Source organism: Rhinolophus hipposideros (assembly GCF_964194185.1).
Source record: "Rhinolophus hipposideros genome assembly, chromosome: 5".
NCBI lineage: Eukaryota > Metazoa > Chordata > Mammalia > Chiroptera > Rhinolophidae > Rhinolophus > Rhinolophus hipposideros.
In genome coordinates, this window is record NC_138051.1 from 23,245,122 (window position 1) to 23,268,409 (window position 23,288).

A 23,288-nucleotide genomic window follows, 5' to 3' on the forward strand; every position below is an offset into this window, starting at 1 on the left:
TATCTTCTAGGAATTTTGTAGTGCTGTGTTTCATATTTAGAATGAATTGTTGTGAAGTGTATAAGTTCCATGTCTAGAGTCTTTTTTTTTTTTTTGCAAGTGATGTCCTGTTCCAGCACCATTTGTTGAAGAGACTATCTGTACTCCATTGTATTGCCCTGTTCCTTTGTCAAAGATCAGTTGGCTATATTTATAAAGGTCTATTTGGGATTTTTTTAATTCTGTTCCATTTATCTATTAGTCTATTCTTTCACCAGTACCACACTATCTTGCTTATTATAGCTTTGTAAGTCTTGAAGTCAGGTAGTGTCAGTCCTCCATCTTTTTTCTTCTCCTTCATTATATTGTGATTATTCTGGTCTTTTGCCTCTCCATAAACTTTAGAGTCAGTTTGTTAATATCCATAAAATAATTTGCTGGGATTTTGATTGGGATTGCATTGAATCTGTAGTTCAACTTGGGAAGAATGGACATCTCTCCATTATTGAGTTCTTCTTGGATTTCTTTCATCAAAGTTTTGTGTTTTCCTCATATAGATTTTGTGCATTTTTGGTTTCTACCTAAGTGTTTAAACCAAAGTGTTTTGGTTTATACCTAAGTGTTTCATTGTTTAGTAGTATTAATGTGAATGGTATTGTTATAAGCATGTTTTAACATCTTTATTCATAATAGCTAAAAGCTAGAAACAAATGAATAGCAAGTTATAAAGTTATTAGGTTTCTTCATCACAGGTTATGTGAGAAAAACATAAAATATTATATCAGAATAATTGATAATAAAATATAGTTTCAAGAATCCTATCAATCAATTAAAAGAAAATTGGGATATAGAAATTACATTATTCAGTAATAGAAGATATAAATTCTTTGGGTGCTAAATGAAAAGTAATATGCCACAACATTCTAATGTACATAGTGTTCATTTACAAAATGAACATTGCTTTCTAAAGTAGTTTTCACCGCAGATGCAAAACAGTAATTCATATGACAAAAATTAAAACAAAACTACAGTATGATATTACAACCAACTACCAAAGAAATAGGTGGCTCTCTTTTTCTTGCTGACCTGTAAACATCTTGGGTGATTCTAACTTGACAGCACAGTAGATAGACAGAGCTGTGTGTTTCTGAGAATTTTTTCTTCAAAATAACAGTCCACTAAAATATTCTATAAAAAAGTATTTTCCTGGTCAGATAAGATTGCAAAATGTTTCTTGGTCCATTCAAGTTTTACACATCACAGTATTCATTAAGCATAATTATGGGTCTCAGAAGTCTTTCAACAATGAAATCAGTGTTATTAAACTGACTCAAATATGGATTCCTTATTCTTATAATAACTAGGACTGTCTTATGTGGGAAAAAAAGTGTACTTTGAGAAAGTGGAGGAGTAAGTGAATTAATACACGTTGCATAGACCATCTTCAGATACCATGAACTGACCAGCACTCAACTGGAGTTGAATTCTGCTGAGAGCACAGAGTAAAGGTGTTCAGGACTACAAACTGGAGGAAATCATGAGCTTTGGATATCAGATGTGTTCATGACAAGGATATTTTATTTTGGAAATTGACAAACTTGATTGATTTCCTCTACCAAAAGAGAAAGTTTTGCCACCTCTATGAAAATGTTCCATAAAAGAACATGCAGACACTGACATAATTTCTCATTAAAAGTTATGTTTGAATCTGTTCAAATGAGTGGTTGTTGCCCCTGAATTCTGCATATGCTGCATGTTAATTCAGAGATATAACAGGTATTACTGGGTAACAATCCTGGTAGAACCTCAATCTAAATATAAAGCACTTGCCAATGTCTATGACAAAATGGGTTAGCTGTAGGTTGCAAATCAGGGGTTCAGAGAACAGATAATTGGATTTTTTCAAAGTTCAATAATTTATTCAACATTGGCAATATCACTGATTTCAAAACACAGTCAGGCATTTTGTTAAAGAGTCAACTATACTTTAATTTTGATTTGTTGTATAGTTAACAGAGCTGCCCAAAAATACTTGAAGGAATAGGAGTGAGAAAGAACATATTCAGTATAAATTACCGGATACGTGTTGTCTACTTAACCAAGATGATTCGTAAATTTTTTTCATTGATGCTCCTCTTAAGAAAATTCAGAATAACCTTTCTACTTTTGAATTATATTTCAACCTTGAATAAAGTCTTTCAGAAAACAATGATATGAAGCAAAGATTTTAAAATAAGCAAAGCATACACTGGAGGCATAGTTCTCTCATTAAAACTTTAACCCACTATTGGACTTCTCAGGTTTGTAAACCACTGACTGAAACTGATTATTCATCAGCATATTCTTGCCTTCAGACAGATAACAACTGTCTTATGTTTGATTACATTGATGACCTTTTTCTTTCTTTTAACATTGAGAGGATGAACTATTGTGAAGAAAATTTAATCTTTCACTTAAAGGTCAAAAATGCTTCATTCCGACTCTAATTTATTTTCAACAAGGTGAAAGTGCTGTCTGTCATCACAGACACCATGACAAGTAGCTGTTTTTTTTTTTTCCTCTACCAGCTCATAACTGTAAACTGATTTTTGCAGTCTTGACTTAGTGTCTATAATACCATTTAAATGTGAAAAACTAGTTTCCAATTCAAATGTTTCTGTGGCCACAAAAACTTATTAGTATAACACTTTGCTTTTCTTGAAAACAAATATATATATATATATGTATAAAACATTATTGAGTAACATGGATTGCTTTCCTGGAATAACACTGTTTTCTTGTCTCTTTCCTCCTTCTGTTCTGCTCCTTTGTTCTTACAACTTCATGTTTCAGTCTCCTCTGAGTCCTGGCTTTGAGGTAGGTACCAACTCCACCTGGTGCTAAGAATGTGCTTCATTATCTTTTGCAAACCAACATTATAGTATTAGGTTGACATCAGACAATTATATGCATTAATTCTATGAGAATGATCAGGTCAGATTTTAGTTCAGAGAATCATATGTCAAGTACATATGAAAAAATAAATGTAAAGAAAAAGCATTTAGCTCAGAATCCAATCTATTGAACTGTAAAACGTCCACCAATTTTTGTTATTGTTGTCTTTTCTTGTTTAATTTTTCTCAGTCCTCAGTGAGACAAAGAGCAATGCAGGCATTAGATTAATAGATTTCGATTTGTTAAATACAATTTTGACTTCAGATACTTGAGTCCATGACATTGGTGTCTTTTCTATGAAACTGAGCAGACAGGTTGAGAGTAGAACAGGACAGTCGACACTCAGTTTACCCAGTAGCATGTTAACTGAAATGTAGCGGACCTGAGTCCTGATGTCAGGCAACAGAACTGTACAAAGTGGAGGTCGCTATCTCAATATGCACAGGTTTGGGTTGACGCAGTAAGGAACACAATAAGGACTGCCTGAAGGGGGATGTAACTTTTTCAGGAAAGGAACGTTTAATCCTTAATGTATTACTGCGATCTAATTTTTTGTAAAAGGATGGGATGCCAGTGGATTTCCCAAGGTCTCAATTCAAGAAGAACTTATATGAGGCTGTGGAAAAAAAACACAAATTTCTTTCATAAAGGGTTTAAATATGTCCTCCCTCCAAAATGAGCTTTGTATCTGTCTTAAGCAATTAATAACCTGAACACAGAGAAAAGGCACTTAGATCAAGCATCAAAGGAGAATATTCAGCAGTGCTCTTCTTATGATAACTTGTTTTGACCAATTGCCTTGTTAATGTTTAGTTTTTCTTATCTCTGTACCTCTTGCCAATTGAGAGTTGATGTATAGTTATTTTCTCTCATGAGACTAAATTTCAAATACCATTTATCAGTGTACATTTTAAAATGGTCTCGTCAAGGTAACTCTAACAAAGAAAGCTAATGAAAACACGACCAGAACACATTCTGGGTTAAATAAAATTGATAAGTCAAGATATCTTGATTTATAAGATGTAAAATGAAGTAATCTGCTTCAATAATAGTAAATTCCTATGTTTAGGAAAGTCATCCTAGTTCAAAAGGTGTCCTACTTAGAAAAGTCCAGGGTGAAAGCTTGGTAATAAGTTTTGATATTCTTGTAAATTTAAATTTTGTATTTTACAGTGCCTTCCAGACATAGTTTTAAATGTGCATTAGTATCTCTCCCTTCAAATTATCCTTTGAGAATAAAGCCAAAGAAGGATGAGACACATTTTTCGCTTCCTTCTCCTATATTGCAATCAGGAACAGATAATGTAGGTCTCAAGAGCAGTCCGCTTATCTGTGGAAGTTGTGCAACTTAAAGGCAGCAAGGCCTTCACTGGCTAGCTCTTAATGGAAATAAGATGCGTTTTCTGCATAAGCTATTGTTCTTACGCTTGTTTATATCTAGTGTGTTTACAGGTAACAAATCTTTCTCTTTATAAATGCCTTGGAAAAAAATGATGCATAAAATTTGACGAATTTTTTCAGAGAAATATTTTAGTGACAGTTGTGTTTCAGAATTGTTATAGAAGCTCCACGGTCATGGCTCCACATTCAGCATGTTTGGTCAATGTACACTTTTAGGTCTGCAACTCTAAGATGCAAAAATATAGAAACTTAGATCAATTCTCTGCCCTCACTGAACTTGCATTAATGAACAATATGCAAACAAAAAATACAATAACATACTGTCTTGGTCAAAGCTTTCTGGTATTATATCACAATTATATATATTAATTTACTTAATCTACTGATGACGTTGTTTTCATATTTTAATTTTAAACAAGAAAATAAGTATCCTTGTATGTGTTTTTTGCACATTTTTACAAGTATTAGTAACATTTGTTGAATGAATTAGGATATAACCATTTGTTGAATGTTTTAGTAGGTTATCTTCTTAGAAGCCAACTGGACTAGAAAATATATACATTTTCTTTTTGCAAAATAGGTCTTCAAAAAGTTCTAAAAGTTTCAGTTTATAAGTCCACTGAGTACAGTGTATGTGAGCATCTGTTTCTTTATACAATTCCCAACTATATATTTTGTTAATATTTTTAAATTTTTTTCCCCACTAAGTTGATAGAAAAAAAAATATCTGTGCCTAAATGTTATTTTCGTATTGGAGAATAAACAGCTTTTTAAATATTTATTGTCTATTTGTATTTCACCTGTGGTGAGTTGCCTATCGTTTTCTATTGAGTTGCTTGTTGGTTACTTGGACTCTTTATGTGTTGTGACAGTATTCCTGTCTATTAACCTATGTAGAAGTATATTTTCAGTTTTATGTGTGTTTTTGATGTCATTTCCCATACTAATATTTTAACATAAAGAAGACATATTTCACTCATTCTCTTACTATACATAAACTGTTGAAAATAAATCAAAGATTAAACATAATATTTTTATCAAGTTATTGAGGAGAATGGTCTTTTCTTGAGGTAAAGGAGCTGAAACTAAGGTAGAAACTGAAACAATTTAAAACACTGGGGTCCTTTGCAACCACAAGGTATAATCAGTGACTTTTTTTTTTTAAGTAAGTTAGGCCTTATAGAATTTTTTAAAAATTTTAGATCTTTACTGAAATTATTTTAAATGTTTTTAAATGTCTTTAAGGAAGAATTTACTATTATAGCTTTGAGGTTAAGGGGTACTATGGAGAATTTGGTTTTGGTGAAATTAAATGCTTCTAGCCAAGGTCTTTTTGGTAATTCTTAATATTCAGAGCCTTATTAGGAGATAAATTGCTCATTCTGAATGTCTTCCCGGTGTTTGACTGTTTTATATTCTCACTTTTTGCATCCTGTAATTTTTATGAACGTTAGGCAATATTCAGTTTAATTTTTTTATGTTAGGGTGCATATTTTCTAAATAATAATTTCCCATAAACTGCTATTATTTTCATAAAGATTACTGACTCACATTTAATTAAGACAAGTATTGTGCACAAACAAATGCTTGGCTGAATATTTTCCTAGAAAATTTCCCTCTTAAATGACTCATTCCATAACTGTTTTCGTTCATTTAAAAAAAAAAATCAAGAACAGAGAATACCAGTATTGCATTACCTATCTGTACCTGGATATGATCCTGATATGCTTTATAATAGTCAAGGTAGATTATTTTCAAATGAACAAATGGAACAGGAAAAGCTATTTCTAATCCTGTATGAAACTAGGATATTTCTGGCCAAATTAATATTTTCCGGGATATTTTCCAAACTAACAAAAGTCTATCTGGAGGTAGAGACTTTAATTGTTACTCTTGTGTTCTGGAGTTCCAGGAATCCCGGTGATTCATCTGAATTAAAAAGTCATTTTTCCATTTAAATATGCACCATGACATATGTTGTATTTGCCAGATATTGCAAGATTTCTTTTGATGATTGTGTAAACTAGTTCTCCTAATTCAGACCTGGGCAGTCTATACTTTCAGTAAAGAAAGACATCCAAGAATCCTTTACCCAGCGTTTCTCCACACCCTGAGAGGTAGGAGAGCATGTGCAGTGGTGGGTTTGTGGAAAAGGAGGCCTTCCATAAAATTAAGAGTGTGTGTTCTGCTTTCATGTGCTACTAATCAGCTGTTACCTGATTTCATTCCACATTTCAGGCTTATCCTACATATGTTATTAATTCAGGCTCTGAACAAAAACTTGCAGATGTGCAATTCTAAATATGCACGCTGCAGGAGAGTTCCTAATGAATTGCACTGGGACATCATACCACTTACCCACACTTACAAACATATACATCTTACGAACAAATGGATGTTCAATGAAGACTCTGAAGGTCCACTTCCCCTCAGGAAAGGTATTATGGCTTCCATAACACCCCCCAACAAGCCATGCCTTAAAACATTGTTTCTACCTTAAGATGCAAAACAGCGCTCCACCCCCCGTGTTACAAAGTAACAGGCACTCCTGAATGGGCACTGTTACAAAGTAACAGGCACTCCTGAAAGATGCAAAACAGCGCTCCCCGTGTTACCAGTAACAGGCACTCCTGAATGGGCATCTATATCCATCTAATGTCAGGCCAGACCTGGCCAGATTTCAGTCCCTTCTCCTTTAATTCCTAACCAGTCATGACTACTGAGCTCCTAGCTGAATGAAAAGAGACTTCTCATGTTCAGTTCAAAAGCTTATGTGTCTTCATGAATGCCCTCTCCTAAATCAATAAGTGAATGAATGATTGAATGAATGAATGAATGTAATAAAGGTTAATGTAGAAGAAATAATGAGGCATGTGGAAGATTGGAATCGGTACTATAAATTAGACTTCTAGAAACGAGAGAAATAATCTAGCTTCTAAAATATTTGTCTGTGTTTCAGAAATATTTTGATACATTGTTTTACTTGTTCCATTAGACATGGTTTTATGATATTTGGTTCTTCTCTCCCTTCTCAAAGAGTAAAAGTGTTGCCATTTTGATAATAAATATAACGTAATGCAAGCTGAAACAATGTCCAGAAATTGTGAACAAATGTACCTTTTTATCCAAGTAGCCCAGTTTTGAGTGGTATCTATTTCTCTGTGGCTATCAACTGGATATATCAATGAATGATATTGTTTCATTGAGTTAGTGCTTTTCTGTATTTTTAAAACTCAAAAAATTTTGGGTAGATAAAGAAAAGAGTTTCATCTTTTTCCTCTCTCTTTTTAAACTGAGTTACACTAAAATGTAGTCTTTGGTTCTACTGTGATGTTTCGGAAGCATGTAAATAGGCTAAGATTCTATAAAATATTCCAAAGTTACCCTTATGGGCAACTTTTAAAGGGAGAGGCTCTAACCTTTGCAGTTTTGGACTGTGTTTATGGCATGCTTTTCCTGGTTCTCCTTAGTTGTCTCCAACGCAGTGATCAGTGGCATAGCCTCTCTCCAGATTATTTCATTCAGTTTTCCAGTGAGCTCATAATCCCAGGCCAGGCCCCTGTCAATTTAGACAGGATCAAATACTATGGGAAGATATGTCCCTAAAATAACTATTCTTGATGCTTCCACATAATCTGTTTACCACCCACTTCACGTTCTATGTGTAGATCAAGTCTGGCATTTGAAGCCCCAAAGTAGAAGTTGTTGAAATGCGAAATTATTTTCTTCCTCAGTGGAAATACTCCTTTAGTATTGTATAAATTTAGAGAGCATATTATTAAGGTTGCATTGCCTTCAAGTACGAAGAGAAGGACTCTTACTTGTATTGTCTCCCCTTTCCTCCAGGATCCCACAGATTTATAGGATGCTAGTCACTGACATTTTGAAAGAACCATGTGTGTAATTTGCAACAATTCGCTAACAGTTCTGGTGTTTTCCTTGCAAAGGGTGGCTCACTTAAGAAAATAGTAAGGTTCTCTTAACCTCCATTTATATTTACTTAAAAAGAATGAGGTAATATAAAAGTTAATGTAACTTCCAAGACTACTTTAGCACTCAGCAAATCCAAATCACCTTGTGTTTTTAATGAGAATCTATGTCATTACTGTGAAAGCTTTCAAAAATTGCTGCACTGTAAAATACAGCATCAGTCACCACTAAGCAGGGGGCAGTTTTTTTTCCTGCCCTGTAGCAACACTTTTTATTGTTATGAAAGGTGTTGATTAGCTTTTATTTATGCTGTGTATTTAGGTGTACCCAACTGAGGAGCCAAATTCATTTATCTGACACACTTGGCAGGTATTTCACAGATGTAGAATCAGAATTGTAACAGAATAGCACTGATCAATTTGAAACTCTCCAAACACACTACCCTCTACTCAGTGGATTAGAGGGCATGGAGACTTGTCTGTGACCCAAGAACTGGTCTGTGTGGGAAAATCCCTGACTTTCCGTGTGAGAGATGATATGTTCATCTAAGTGCTGTTGAAAAGAGTCGATTGTTTCTTTTTGCTTCAGAAAGTAGTCAGCATCAGACTGAGCCTTCACAGTGACATTTTACTAGCAGAGAGGTTGGATGGGGTTAGATAATTACTTCCAAGGAGGATAAACAAGTTTCAGAGTATATTACAGAAAGGTCTCTAAGCAGTCTGAAGATTGAAAAGATTGAGTTGTCCTAAACAGAGTTTGACAGCTAACCATACTCAGTGTGGTACTGGCCTGGCGACGCTCACTTCGGAGTCCACACCAGATGCCTCTTCTTCAGGAAACCCCTTTTCCAAATGACCCCTTCACCTCCACCATGAATGTTCTTTGTCTTCAAACCGCCGTATGGGTGGGCACTTATTCTGTATGAGACAGTGTTCCAGACGTTGGTGACACAGCAATGAACAAAATAGTCAAGATCCTCTCTTCATGGCATGCATAGTCTTTTGAAAGGAGACAATAAAAAAAAAAAAAATAAATAACCAAATCAGCAAAGAAGACAGCTGTAGTGAAGAGACAGAAGGATGTGCCAGAGAGTAACAGAGAAGGGACAAGGAATAGTCAGTAAGTGAAGCGGTCTGGAGGCCTCTTGGAGAAGGTGACACATGAACTGGAATCTGAAGAATAAGGCAGAACCATGCAGAAATAAGGAAAGAGCACCTATTGTGGTTATTGCTAATAACAATTATGTTGTGTCCAGAATTCTATTGGACAGTAAATTCATTGGGCACAGAGACTGTTATTTACTGGTCTTCACATGTCCTGCAGTATCTGAATTGGGCTTTCAGGTAGGATGTGCCACAGGAAATGCTTGTTAAGTCAGAGAGATCCTCTCGATGGCAGTAGGAGAGAACTATTGTAAGGTACTGTTCTGCACGGTACAGTTCTTTGAACGATAGTCCAAAATGCTAGGTCTTGAAACTTCTGGAATAAAAGTTTCATGTTTGGTTGCATCTGTTTCCACACAGTTGTGCTAGTATCTTTTAAGCATTAACAATCCCTGAATGGACAGTCGGCAGCCAATAGAGGGATGCTTGTACAATAGGAGCTGTTTATTCTGTTAGTCAGTGTGTGCCGTGCGTGACTCGCATGCTGTCCTCTGAGCCCAGACAAGCTGGTTGAAAGTCTCTTCTGTAGGTCCAGGTTCAAGGATTCACAACATTTTCACATTGCATTTTGGCATGTAGAACATACTATTAATTATTCTCACTGTCTCATATGAACCCTTCCTTCATGACTTAAATGAGGGGAAGAAAATACTTCCTCTTTTTCTATTAGCATGAAACCAGGGAATGTGAGAGCTGGGAAGGACCAAGGAAACAAGAAGCGTTATTCTCATCTGGAGCGAGTCTACCTGAATCCATAGTTCTGTTACGGAGAAGCTGTGTGATCTTGGGCAAACAGTTTAACCTCCTTGTGATTCAGTTTCCTTATCTGTAAAATGGGGGTCAGAACAGTAGTGGTCATGGGGTTTAAATGAACTAATGCATGTAAAGTGTTATGAAAAGAGTTTGGCACATGTAAACGTTATAAAAAGTGTCGTGTGCCATTATCTAGTTCAAAGGTCTTACACTCCCCATGGACCAGATTTGTAACCCAAATAAGTCGACTGCCAAATGTTTCATTTTTTTTTTTTTTAGAATTGCCAATGTTTAAAAATAGAATTGTTTCATAAAACAACTAGATTTTCTGCTGCTTTTGAAAAACGAAGAGGTCTGGCAGCACTGGGCTTATATACTCATGTGGCATCTATTAGCAGTATCTGAGCAGTGACCCTCCAAATTATACTGAGCCCTTCATCTCTAATTTATTATCGTCTCCACCATTCTCTATTGCATCCCTGACACTATTAATAATTGGAACCACCTATTAATATTTACAGCCTGCAGGTAATTGAGCTTGCTACCTTTCTCCTTCTAGAGCAGAAGAGTACAGATTTCGTATTCATCTTGGATATGCCAAGTAAGGGTGAGGAACAGGCAGGCAAGTTCAAAGAGCACTTGCAGATGCAGCCAAAGGTACTCTGTTAAAATTGAAATCCAGTAAAGCAAATATGTCAAAGTTACATTCCCTGTAATATCACATTTTTTTGAAAGGCTTGTAGTACAGTCCGTATTTTGAATCTCTCTATTGAAATGTCTAATCCGTTTATTCCCATGCATTTATTTACTTCTTGAAAACATTCACTCTCATCAGTTTGAGCAATGCTATTGTTTATCAAGTACCAAACGCTTCTTTCCATTAATAGAGGACGAATATTTTAAGATATCGTCCTTTCCTTAGAAGCTTATTGTCTGATGATTGAGACAGGTCCATAAAAATTTACCAACGTGCATGCTCAAGTGTGCTCTGCTTTTTTATTTCTCTTTAAGTCAAGGGGAGTTTATGCCACCTAAAATCCAGTCCCCATGTAGGCCTGTGAAATGAATTTTAGTTAATAAATATAAATATTGTAATACTGCAGAAGTTTTCATTTGAACCATGCTTTTTATTTTTTAAATTTATTTACTTGAACCATGTTGTCTATAAAGTGACTTTTATCTTTCAGGAAATCTTATGTTTGATCTCTACAAATGACAACAAGCAAACCACAAGTTAACGCAGCTTCCCCCTCCCGTCCCCCGCACCCTCCATTTTCTAGCTTTTCTAATGAAAAGAATTTGTTTTGAACTGTGAAGTGTAATATACCTTGTTGGGCAATTGTTTCAGAGTCCTGTTAAATGTTTAAAGACTTGCTGGCAGTTGGAATTTCCAGAATATAATCTAAGCAATCATTTCCTGGGAAGGTTCCAAACTTGCTGAGTCATTAATTTAGCATACCAGTTTAAAAATCAAATAAAATCTCTAGAAAGGCAGGATCCATTGTCCCCTAAATAGGTGCTCAGTGCATATGATTTTCACTTTGGCAGTAATTTCAAATGAAACACTATTAACATAAGGATATTACAAACACTTCAAAAAAACCACAGTTTTAAACAAATTTTAATCTCCATAATCTTTATTCTGTTTAATCTCTAATCCTGGCTTTAAATTTTAGTGGTCATCATTTTTCTGTTCTCGTATTCTTTTGCATCATGACATGATACCTCTTACTGAGAACAGAAAAGAGACCTTTATACTTTTCATCATCTATAATTTGCCAAATCAAATCATTTACATACTTATATCCCAATACCATATTTTACAGTAATGTCAATTCTCACAAAAGTTCCACACCAGTAATTTAATCCAAACTGCTCAACTCAGGAAGAGAACAATTTATAGGCTCCATGGCTAATGTAAAAATGTAAATTTTTAGAAGCACATCCTCCTGCATATGCTTACCATAATTATAGAAAAGGGAATTTTAAATCTGTTCTGCCAGTTCTGAGCCAGTTTTGCTTTGAACATAATAATGAAGTAGAATGAAACAAAATGTAGTTGTTCCCTTTCCAAAGTATTTCAACTTTTCTCCGTATTCCTTTAAGAAACGATCATTCTGCAGACTTCCCAGATTTGCTAAATACACAGTGGCAAACTGGAACAGCAAGTAACAGTGGAAATTAATTTAAACACCATTTCGTTAACCTAGTAAAACCTTCACTAGTGTTGACGAATAATGAAGAATTTTCTGATTACTAGAGTTATCTTTAAAGAAAGATCTTATTTAAAAATCTAAAGTACTATACACATTATAATTAAATCTACAAATAAGTGAAAAATAAAATGAAGTAAGTTAAGAAAGAAAGAAATACTGTATCTCTTTATTTTGTATAAATAATGCATTACATTTTTTAAAAAGCCTGGTTTTTTAAGTCAATATTACCCTGTGAATTAATAATTCTTGTTTCATATTGAAGTTATCTTAAAGTCTAAGCTAATTAGATTGAGATCAATAAGATATTTTTAAGTATCTTTTAAAATTATCAATTTCTAAAGTTATGCCTACTCTGTGACTTGACACATCAAACAGCATACTGTAGTTATACCTTTGTGGTGTACATACCTTCAAATAAAACTTCACATAATAAGTGAAATTATATATTTTTGCTTAAAGTCATAACTGAATATTATTAATGAAAAATGTATCACTTGTTCAGAAAATCCTTAGAGTGTTTGCTTTGTGTTCACATCATTAGAAATATTTTTAAAGGGATATTTGACCAGATGACAGAAATGGTGGTTCTTAAATATTTATGTAAACAATGGTAAATATACCGTGTTTCCCTAAAATAAGACCTAAACAGAAAAGAAGAGCTAACCAGAAAATAAGCCCTAGCATGATTTTTCAGGATGACATTCCCTGAACATAAGCCCTAATGTGTTTTTTGGTGCAAAAATTAATATCAGACCTGGTCTTATTTTCTGGGAAACACAGTATGTTATAGGGCAATGGCCTTATTTCATAGGCTCTTGTTTTTCTGCTTGTTTTACAATTTGTTATATATCAATGAAGGCAATATTTTACATTTTAATTAAAGACTGGATGAATATCTCATAAACAAAGTCATCAGATAGTGACACCGTCTCCTTTCTGTATTAGCGTGTTAGATTTTCCTCACGATAAGGAAAGGCACATGCAAATATTTGTGTGTAGCGTCCCAGAAACATAGAATATAATTCTGCAAACAAAACTTCAGAAGGCTTCTTCACTCTTCTTTTCCCAAAGTGTTTATCTAATAAAATTAAACAACTCAATCTCCTTCCAGCAGTACATCAGTTCCCACATGAGAAGTCAGCAGACATGCACCCTGTCTCTATATTTTAAAGCTTTACTTTTTCGTTTAAAAATACAGGCCAACAAAATGATTAGTTATATTTGGAACTATAAGAAAATGCAATGATAAGTATTTCGGGTCATGTTTCTAGCTGCTTGTGTAATTTTAGGATGTCATGAGTGACCTTAAAATCTTTATTAATGCCATTAAAATCTTAAATTGCTATTAAATCTTAAATGCTATTAAAATCTTAATTTCCGACACTATAGATTATGTAGTTTATGAGTTGTTATTCTGTGCCAAGGACATATGTGGCTGTGGGAATCTCATCATTGCTTGAATATGTATGGTGCCGTCTCTGGGCCACAAAGTAGCAGCCAATTTCTTTTCCCTAAACTCATGTAATGTCTTAAAATTCCTTATGCAGTCCTGCCTCGAAGCTGCCTTGAAGGTAATAAATTAAATGACTTCTCAAGAATAATTCTGAATCTTAACAACGTATGGCAGTGTTTACATGAATGTTATCATGTTGGATGAAAAGAAACCAGTTTATCAGATTGCCCCTGGCTCTTCTGCGTGAATGTGCCCCACGGTGTACTCAGTAGTCCTACACCAAACTGACTCTGGTCACACAGCCTAGAATTAGGTATCTTAAAGTAAGGAAAATAACTGAAGAGTGATTTGGCCAACTTTTCGTATGATTTTCCAAATCTGAGAACATTTTAAGCCTGCTAAGAAAGTGTGACATCGGTCAGCTTTTATTCTGAGTGTTGAAATTTTCCAACTATGGAAAAATACCACTTTTCACTTCAATCTGTGCTTAAAACTGGCCATTGGCTACAGTTACTCAAGAAGGACGCATAAAAAAGGAACTTAACCCTGTGGATTTAATTATTTTTCAATCCCATTGAAGATATTTATTCAATATGTTCATGATTCTGGTCTGGCAAACCTTTAGCCCATCTTTATAAGCTCCCTAGACATCTCTGCAAGAGTCAAGCCTTTCCAGAGTAATTACATTTTACAGTTTCATGGAATTGTAATTATAACTGTAACTGTAGACATAATATCCCTAGGTAGAACCTCGTCTCAAAATTGTTTTATTACAGCTAGTGAATCTGCAAATCAAAATTTCCCCATTTGGTAATAGGGTATTTTGGGGCAGATAGGAATTGAAATGGATGGAAATTGTATGTAAATATGATTTTTTTTTCTCATCTTGTCAGTAATCACTCCAAATTAGAAATTAACTGAGTAAGGTGATAATAATACAAGGGTCCTGAAGGCAAACAAATGTAATGTCATTTTTGGCTCCACTATTTACTAGCATTTGACCCAAAAGAATGTGTTGAAACTTTATGAGTTTAGATGCCTCAACTGTAGATAACAAGGCCTGGCTTCTTAGGCATCTAACACAATAATTACTTAGAGTAGGAGCTTAATAAATAAAATATATAACTATAATGACTATTAAAAAGTAACTTAATTTACCTTTTATTCTGGTAATTTCAAAATGCATTTATTCTGATGACTCCCAAGTATATTTCCATGATGTCAAGAGATATCATGAAATTGCCCCCAAATTCTGAAAACACAGTTAATTTTAATTCACTTGATTTTAAAAAAATCTATGCCTTGGGTTGATTAATTCCAAAACTGAGACAAGCGTGCAGACAGATATAATTATGACCATAACACTAATATTTGTGTGTCTTGTCTAGTCCACCAGTTATGTGTTTCAATTATAAAAATGATAGTATAAGTTTTACCTTTTATTTTTATTTGAGGAATCATTTAGTTTTTTGTTTTTTTTTTCCTCTGAGAGAATCCAAAGAAACTATAGGCATTTTTCAGATAAAGTACTACGTAGAGCAGACTGGGGATTTATACTTCATTTTCTATCTTCCTGAACCACTTGCAAACTAACCACTAGAAAGCTAACCGTGTGTGTAATACTTTTAGAAAATGCCAATGAAATCATATGTGCAGTGGGATTAAGGACAGTTTTTCTTTGTTTTCAGCTTTATATTTCAGGATTGGAGTAATTCAATTACTTTTAAAAAACCAGACATTACTTGAAAGTCCTAGAAATAAAGTTCAAATATTCTGATCTCCATTTTTCTTCATTTCAGACTATAAAAACGAGGTAACTCAAATAAGAAATAAAGGGGCCATAAATTTCATCAATGAACAGAAACATAATTTTAGTTTATATCTTTCACATTCTTAAGGAGCAAATCACTAAATACAATGGTAACTACCATGTGATTCAAAAATACATACATTTACTAATCAAGTAGTCTCTTACATCTTACTTGTTCTTTGTTTTGTTTTTTTTCCAAACATACAGCAAAAGTCACCATCAGAGTCATTTATTGGTCGAGAGAAGAGGTCAAATTCTCAGTCGTACATTGGACGACCAATTCAGCTCGACAAGATTTTGATGTCGAAAGTGAAAGTGCCGCACACATTCGTCATCCACTCCTACACGCGGCCCACCGTGTGCCAATACTGCAAGAAGCTTCTGAAGGGGCTTTTCAGGCAGGGCCTGCAGTGCAAAGGTAAGGATGACCTTGCCACCAAAGAGCTGTCACCGGCCAAACTTTGATCCTTCATCTACTTGCAATTACCGTATTTTTTTCTTTCTTTCTTTTTTTTTTTTTTTTTAGTTTCACAACTCTCTTGCTGATGAATTCTTGCTTTTTAATTTGTTTTCTTTTAAAATCCTTATGATTAGATTGCAGATTCAACTGCCATAAACGCTGTGCACCAAAAGTACCCAACAACTGCCTCGGTGAAGTCACCATTAATGGAGGTGGGTAAAAAGAGCAGCAGTCTCACCTGTGCTTCTCTCCCCTTTGCCGAGAGTATGTCAGTTAGCTGGGCTTTTTTTTTTTTTTTTGGTACCGTTTTTCTGTTTTTTGGTTTTCCGGTCAGATACTTGTGACCCAGCTCCAAGTAAATTATGGCCTCCGTTTGTTCTACTTTACTGTAGAAAAGCACCAATTCCAGTTCACAGAGTTTGATTAAAAAACAAAGAGACCTTCTCAGTTTTTACACTGTGAACTAGTACTGAAAACTTGGATTCCAGCATTTCTTCCCCAGTTCTCTTTTTTAATACGCCTATACTAGTTTGTTCAGAAATGCAGAAATTGTTGGAATACCCATAAGTTATGACTGTCAAGTCTCTTTTCCTCCATCCTTCTCATTCCAAGTGCTGAGACAGAAGTTAACATTTTTTCCCTCTATCAAAAGAGTGAAGAATTATAGAGACTGACCCATCAGGAAATAATCACCCTCTTTCCTACTCCACCCAGTTGCTTTCATTATATATGTGCTTGTTAACTTGAATCTTTCATAATAATTAAAGGAACTTTAATTCAGCCAATGAAAAATGCATATCATTTTCTACATTTAGTAATATTTCTTTGGTAAAACTCCTAAGTGCATAAATTAATTTTGAAGGACTCCTAAGAAAAATGTCATATCTTAAAGAAACAGCTCACATTTCCTTCCCGAGTAGTATTCCTAATGGATTTTTAGCAAAATACTTGACATAGTATTTATCCCAGGCTGACTTTTTCCATAGATAGTGGCCTGCATTATACCTTCAGTCTGATACCAGTTTTCTGATTCCTCTGGAGAGAAAAATGGTGATAGAAGACCAGAGAAAAACAAGTTCAGTATTTTGTTGCTAAAGGCTAAAGAACGAATAATGGTCTTTGCTCTAGAACTTTCTTTTGTAGAAGGAATATATACCTAGGAAAAGAAGAAGAAGAAACCTCTTCAGGAAAACATTCCCATACTAGTTTCTGCCTTAGAGAATTCTGCATGAATTAGCTGCCAAAATGGAAAGCTTGGCAGTCTTCCTGCTTTCTGCGGCATGTGGTTTTGACTTTGTTCAGGCCCAGAAAAATGTCAATGTGTTCTTGATAACTAGAATAAGGGGAAACAGTGCAGTTTTTGATATTGTTGATTACTTTGAAATTGCATTTTCCCAGACAGTCAAAAAAATCTGGTAAAATGTGAATTTTCGAAGCTTGGCAGGCTAGGGTCTCTGATCAATTTATTTTCTAATTTTAAAATAAGTACTCTGCATTACTAAGTAATTATAATTTATTTCATTACCGTCAAGCGCAAATTAACAGAGTTCAGTATAACTTCAAATATCAAATTTCTTAGGTATTTAAAAGATGCTTCTATGTGACCAAATTAATGTATTGGAATCCATGACATGAAAGGTTACTGAAATAGCAAGAATCAATACCCCTGAGTATTAGTGCATGTGAAAGTTGCCCTCCTCTTCCCAACAGGGCAGTGATATTGCAATATGGTCAGGTTCCTCTTCACTTGTGCCTGGTGTCAATTTGCTTCCTAGCACTTTGCTTCTATCCTGCCCTTGGCTTCCTTCCAAGGCTCTCCGTGGCTTTTCATGTGTTTAGGCCTAAGGGCATGAAAAACAAGCATCTGCTTGTAAAATTATATGTTCATCCTCTCATAAAGTCAGATACTTATGACCTAATTTTTTTTTAAGAAAAAGGAAAAGGAAAGCAAAGATGAATTCTTCAAATAACTATTTTTTGGGTGGGTTTCCAATTGACTTGTTTTAGGATGCCTCGCTTTCTCTTAAACCCTGGCTCTAAGATTTCAGGCTTATCTTCACGGGTACAAAATAATTTTTTTAGATTTGCTTAGCCCCGGGGCAGAGTCTGACGTGGTCATGGAAGAAGGAAGTGATGACAATGACAGTGAAAGGAACAGTGGGCTGATGGATGACATGGAAGAAGCCATGGTCCAAGACGCTGAGATGGTGATGGCAGAGTGTCAGAATGACAGTGGGGAAATGCAGGATCCCGACCCGGACCATGAGGATTCGAACAGAACCATCAGGTGAGGGCCACACTCCCAGCCTCAGTGCAGCCGTGGAACTCCTGCGCTCTTTGATATCTGAGTCTACTAAAAAGGAAGTTTAAAGTGTGTGCTTACTCTGTTTGCGGATGAGCTGAATACCAGAGCCGTGGGAGGTGGGAGGTCTGGATGCCCTTGGAGAAGTACAGTTTGCATCCTTTGTAGCAGTGCTTCATTCCTTGACTCATTTTCTTTTGCATGTGAGGGATACTTGTATTAGCCAGACACACGTTTAGTACTAGATTAATGTTTATTCTGTGCTTATTGTGTGCAAATGCAAAGATCGGGGACCAACCTCAGCAGACACCATCAGTTTCATAGATGGCCCCTGTTACAAATATAACGCATGACGACACCTTACTGTTCTTGATTTTATTATATCCTAAGTTGGTGTAACTTTACATTTGTGATCTAGTTATCTATACTTTTTTAATTCCTAGAGGATCCCCATTTTTGAAAAAAAAAAATCAGGTATCTGGACACGAGGGCCAAATCAAACTGCTGCCTGATTTGTAATAAAGTTTTATTGGAACATAGTCATGCCCGTTCATATCGACTACATTTGCATTAATTAGCAAAATTAAGTATTCTGCAGAGCCCAAAATGTTTATTTCCTGGTCCTTTTTAGAAAAAGTTCCCCAACGTCTGATTTATGTTATAAAGTATATTTAAACTTTTGTGTTCCTTTTACAAATGCCATATTCATTGACAAACTGAAATTGTTCATTAGAGTAGAGCAATAACATAACGGAATTTTTCCTTAATGGAATAAGACTTACTTCTAAAATACTGAAAATAGTATTCTTGTGACCCAGCTGTCCTTTGCAGGTATGCATTTCTTTTGTATCAAAGAGAGGGGCTTGCAGAGTTGTACGTGCATATATGCATGTGGGGTGGGGATGGAAGAAGAGACAGACAGAAAGGAGAAAGATGAAGGATTGGCCTAATTTCATGAGCAATAGTTACTTAAAAGACAGTTTAAACAGCATATTTCAATTTGTATGAGATTATCCAGGGAGAGATGCAAATTGATGTGAAATGATATTATCTGTAAATGATTAATATTTTGTCTATAATGTGTAATAAGTAAGTAAATAAGCTTTCATGTGTGATTCTGAATACTGTGGTCTCGGTACACTAAGACGGTATGATGTCTGATGTTTACTAGAAATCTGAACACTGTACAGTTTAAACCTGAAGACTAGGGTGCTTATTATCCTGCCTCAGGATTTTTAATGTGTACATACAAAGTGCCTGGCACTTCTCAGAGTCATCCAGATGCTGAACCATGGTACTCTGTCAATACAGTCCACTGAAAATGGGATGTGAAATTTGTGTGTGTGTGTGTGTGTGTGTGTGTGTGTGTGTGAGCCTTTCCCTTTGAAAGAGCTGAAATAAGGTTTTAGGCAGGAAAAGAAGATCCGTATCTAAAAACATTTCTTTCCTACAATATTTTGACTTTTCAAGTCCATCAACAAGCAACAATATCCCGCTCATGAGAGTAGTGCAATCTGTGAAACACACGAAGAGGAAAAGCAGCACAGTGATGAAAGAAGGGTGGATGGTCCACTACACCAGCAAGGACACACTGGTAAGATCCACAGCCGGCAGCTTCCTCCAGTCTTGCTAGCTTTCACTAGAGGAGATGTCAATGTCCTGTGAAGACTGTGGGATGGCTAGGTCACCAGGAGCAAACCTCAGTGCAGGCAGGGCACAGGATCAGCGGGGGGTGGGGGGGGAAGTTAACGATCTCTGGGTGTCAGTGGTAGTTGATCAGCCACTGAGTTAGAGAAAAGTATAGACAGCAAACTCAGGGAAACAAAATCATTTCCCTCTATTACGCAAGATGATCTCCAGACAACCTGAATGTCTACCTGTCATTTTATAGCAGTCCTGAAAATGGCAGTTTGTGCTTTCAGAATGCTCCTCTATCTTTCGGAATTTTAGAAAAGCATTTTAGGGAGAGGAAAAACCAATAACTATTATATACTTCTTAAACCCTTAATTGTTCACTTAAAAACCGACCTACATAGGAATACGATAATCCTGTATTTAATTAGATAAAAGACAACACACTTTAAATTTTTTAGTATAATCTGAGTTGTTCATTACTTCAGATTTTCCTGCCAGTTGGTAAATGAAGTTGTACATGAAGGTAAGAGAGAAAAAAAATGATCCACGTTTCAAAGTTGAATTAATTGACATTTGGTGATAGCTTCTTTTTCAGTCACTGGTTATATTTTCCTCATCACCTCCTACCTCTAGGATCCCCATCACTTCATTAGACAGACACCTGTAACTTAATTATCTATAATCTCAACCTTCTCTGCTGAAGAGAGGTTTACATGACTTACTGTAGAACTCAATTGAACACCATGTAATTCTACCTAGATGTGGTATAGAATATTTAAAATATATTTTGTGTATTTGACTGGTCTGACATTGGTTGTGGAAGAGACCAAGAATAGTGTTAGGGTTTCTTAGTCTAAAAAGATGAACACACACACACACACACACACACACACACACACACACACACACACACACCAATCACCAATTATAGTCGTTTTGACTGGTAGGAGCTTAAGAGAAGGCAAAGCTATTTGACACTTTCCCCTGACTTTGTTAAGTTGATACTGTGGAGTCAACCCTGCCATCCAACAACACATTCTTTAGTTCAGTTACAGCATCCAGAACTCTTGCATCTCTGATGGAAGCCGAAATACCTGCTGGATCAGCACAGCATTCCTTATGTTCTAAAACAAGGAGAATGGCTAAGCATCATATCTCCTATGAAGCTTTTTAATTTTGTTACAGACTACAAAGCAACCTTTACCTACTCAAGCAGTCAAATTTAAAGAGCATGTTTTCTTATTACTATGTACGTACTAAATGCCAGGCCCTGTGCTGAGTGCTAATAATACATCGCCTCTTTTGCTACTCATCACTCTGATGTAGACATGGGCATTATCACACAACAGCTGCTAGACAGTTCCTTTCTAGAGTCTGAAATTGAATGTGTCTTTCATGCACTTTGCACCATCAAATCTTACATCTCCATTGGGAAAATGGTTTGATTCTATCAATCCTGGGTATTTCTAAAGGTTTTAAAAGATCCTGAATCTAACTTCTATTTCAGCGGAAACGGCACTATTGGAGATTGGATAGCAAATGTATTACCCTCTTTCAAAATGACACAGGAAGCAGGTACTACAAGGTAAGGGTGGCTCTTTCCTTGATTGGAGTTTCATGCCCCCTCTACGTGGAGATGTAGAGTATTGGGAATGCAAAATACACCCAACAGACAAGATTGTTTTTGTGCTTACTCTAAGTTATTTTTTCTTCTCTGTAGTTTACAAATTTCTGGGTAATCAGGTTGTGACCCCATGATAGCCATCTGTGAATTTCAAATTTCTCTGGGGAATGCTTCTGGTCCCAAGGGATGGAAGCAGGGGAGGGGAAGCTTAATTGAGGATTTTAGCAGAGATGTGTGATTTAACCACAAAATCCACAGTCACGCTCCATCCAGTTCTTTTTCTTTTTCTTTATTTTTTGCTTTTTTTTTTTTTTTTTCATTTATAGCTTGCAGAACATCACTGGTTAAGAAATGCTGTATGATTTCTCCATGCATTGCCAATATTCATAAGGAGCATTTACTTTCCCCTAGAGGAAAGTTTGGCAGCAATTTTCATTTTATCTGTCTACATGAAATAATATAGATGTGGCCTAATGTATCACCCAGTAATAAAACATGGTTGCAAAAGAAGTTCATAGTGAAAACTGTGTATACTTGCTCCTTCAAAATTAATGCAGGCTCAGACATAGTTGATGTGATTATCTGTGGCTACTTTACACAGCTCTATCAGAAAAAGGAAACTTCATTAACTTTTAAATAAAAATATGTTTTAAAAGTTATTTCTTAGTCACTCCTGGAAGACAATGTGATGATTAATTTTTTAATGTTAAAATTTTCTTAGAAGTAACTGCTTTTAAAACCAATCTCAGTAGTTTTCTCACTAAAACGATTCACTTGGCTATATTATATTAACATGTATCAAATCAAATTATGTGATTCATTTCTAGTGCCTTACTGAATAGTTAAAATTTTAAAACAGCCGTGTAAACCCAAGTGCATTTTGCAAGTGTTGTGATTCCACTTAACAGTTTTCAAACTGATCATTTGTATTTTAAGCCTTAGATTTTGATGTAGGTTCAAAGTCATTATTCTTACTGATATTTTTTTCTTGTCGCATGAACATAGTGAAAAAATCACTTGGATTTTTCTAGGAAAATGAAACAAGGTTTCCCCAATAAAGGAAGTTTTGAATTTTGCTTTGTAATATTATGTCTCATAAAACCATTTTTATATAAATGATGGCCATTTGTAATGTCATTTCTCACATGTCCCTGGCATGAATGTTATTTGAAAGTTTACACAGTTTTGGTAAACTACATTTAGCATACTCCTTCTTTCATAGGAAATTCCTTTGTCAGAAATTTTATCTCTGGAACCAGCAAAACCTTCAGCTTTAATTCCGAACGGGACCAACCCTCACTGTTTTGAGATCACGACAGCCAATGTAGTGTATTACGTGGGAGAAAACGTGGTCAATCCTTCCAGCCCGCCCCCAAACGGCAGTGTCCTGACGAGCGGCGTTGGGGCCGACGTGGCCCACACTTGGGAGGTGGCGATTCAGCACGCCCTCATGCCCGTCATCCCCAAGGGGTCCTCTGGAGCTTCAGGAACCAACTCTCACAGTGAGTCTGCCGCTTTTCTGACTGTCCGTGGAGCAGGCAAAGACAACCTGCTGAAGGGTGATTTAGTTTATTGCATTACACAGGGTCTCTAAATAAAAGAGCTATACGGACGAAGATATTTCATTC

At 35.5% G+C, this 23,288-nt stretch overlaps 1 protein-coding gene across 2 annotated transcripts in view; it reads left to right on the forward strand.

The window, feature by feature from the left end:
- The window catches only part of PRKD1 (protein kinase D1), a 301,801-nt gene that overhangs the window by 232,031 nt on the left and 46,482 nt on the right, over nt 1-23,288 (forward strand). Inside the window, exons 5-11 of one of the 2 annotated variants that reach the window (XM_081049824.1) lie at nt 2,812-2,835; nt 15,847-16,057; nt 16,234-16,311; nt 18,182-18,386; nt 19,872-19,995; nt 21,544-21,621; nt 22,883-23,162. In XM_081049824.1, coding sequence (XP_080905950.1) covers nt 2,812-2,835; nt 15,847-16,057; nt 16,234-16,311; nt 18,182-18,386; nt 19,872-19,995; nt 21,544-21,621; nt 22,883-23,162 — 1,000 coding nt within the window. The remainder of the gene's footprint in view (nt 1-2,811; nt 2,836-15,846; nt 16,058-16,233; nt 16,312-18,181; nt 18,387-19,871; nt 19,996-21,543; nt 21,622-22,882; nt 23,163-23,288) is intronic. The other variant, XM_081049825.1, reaches the window with a different exon arrangement.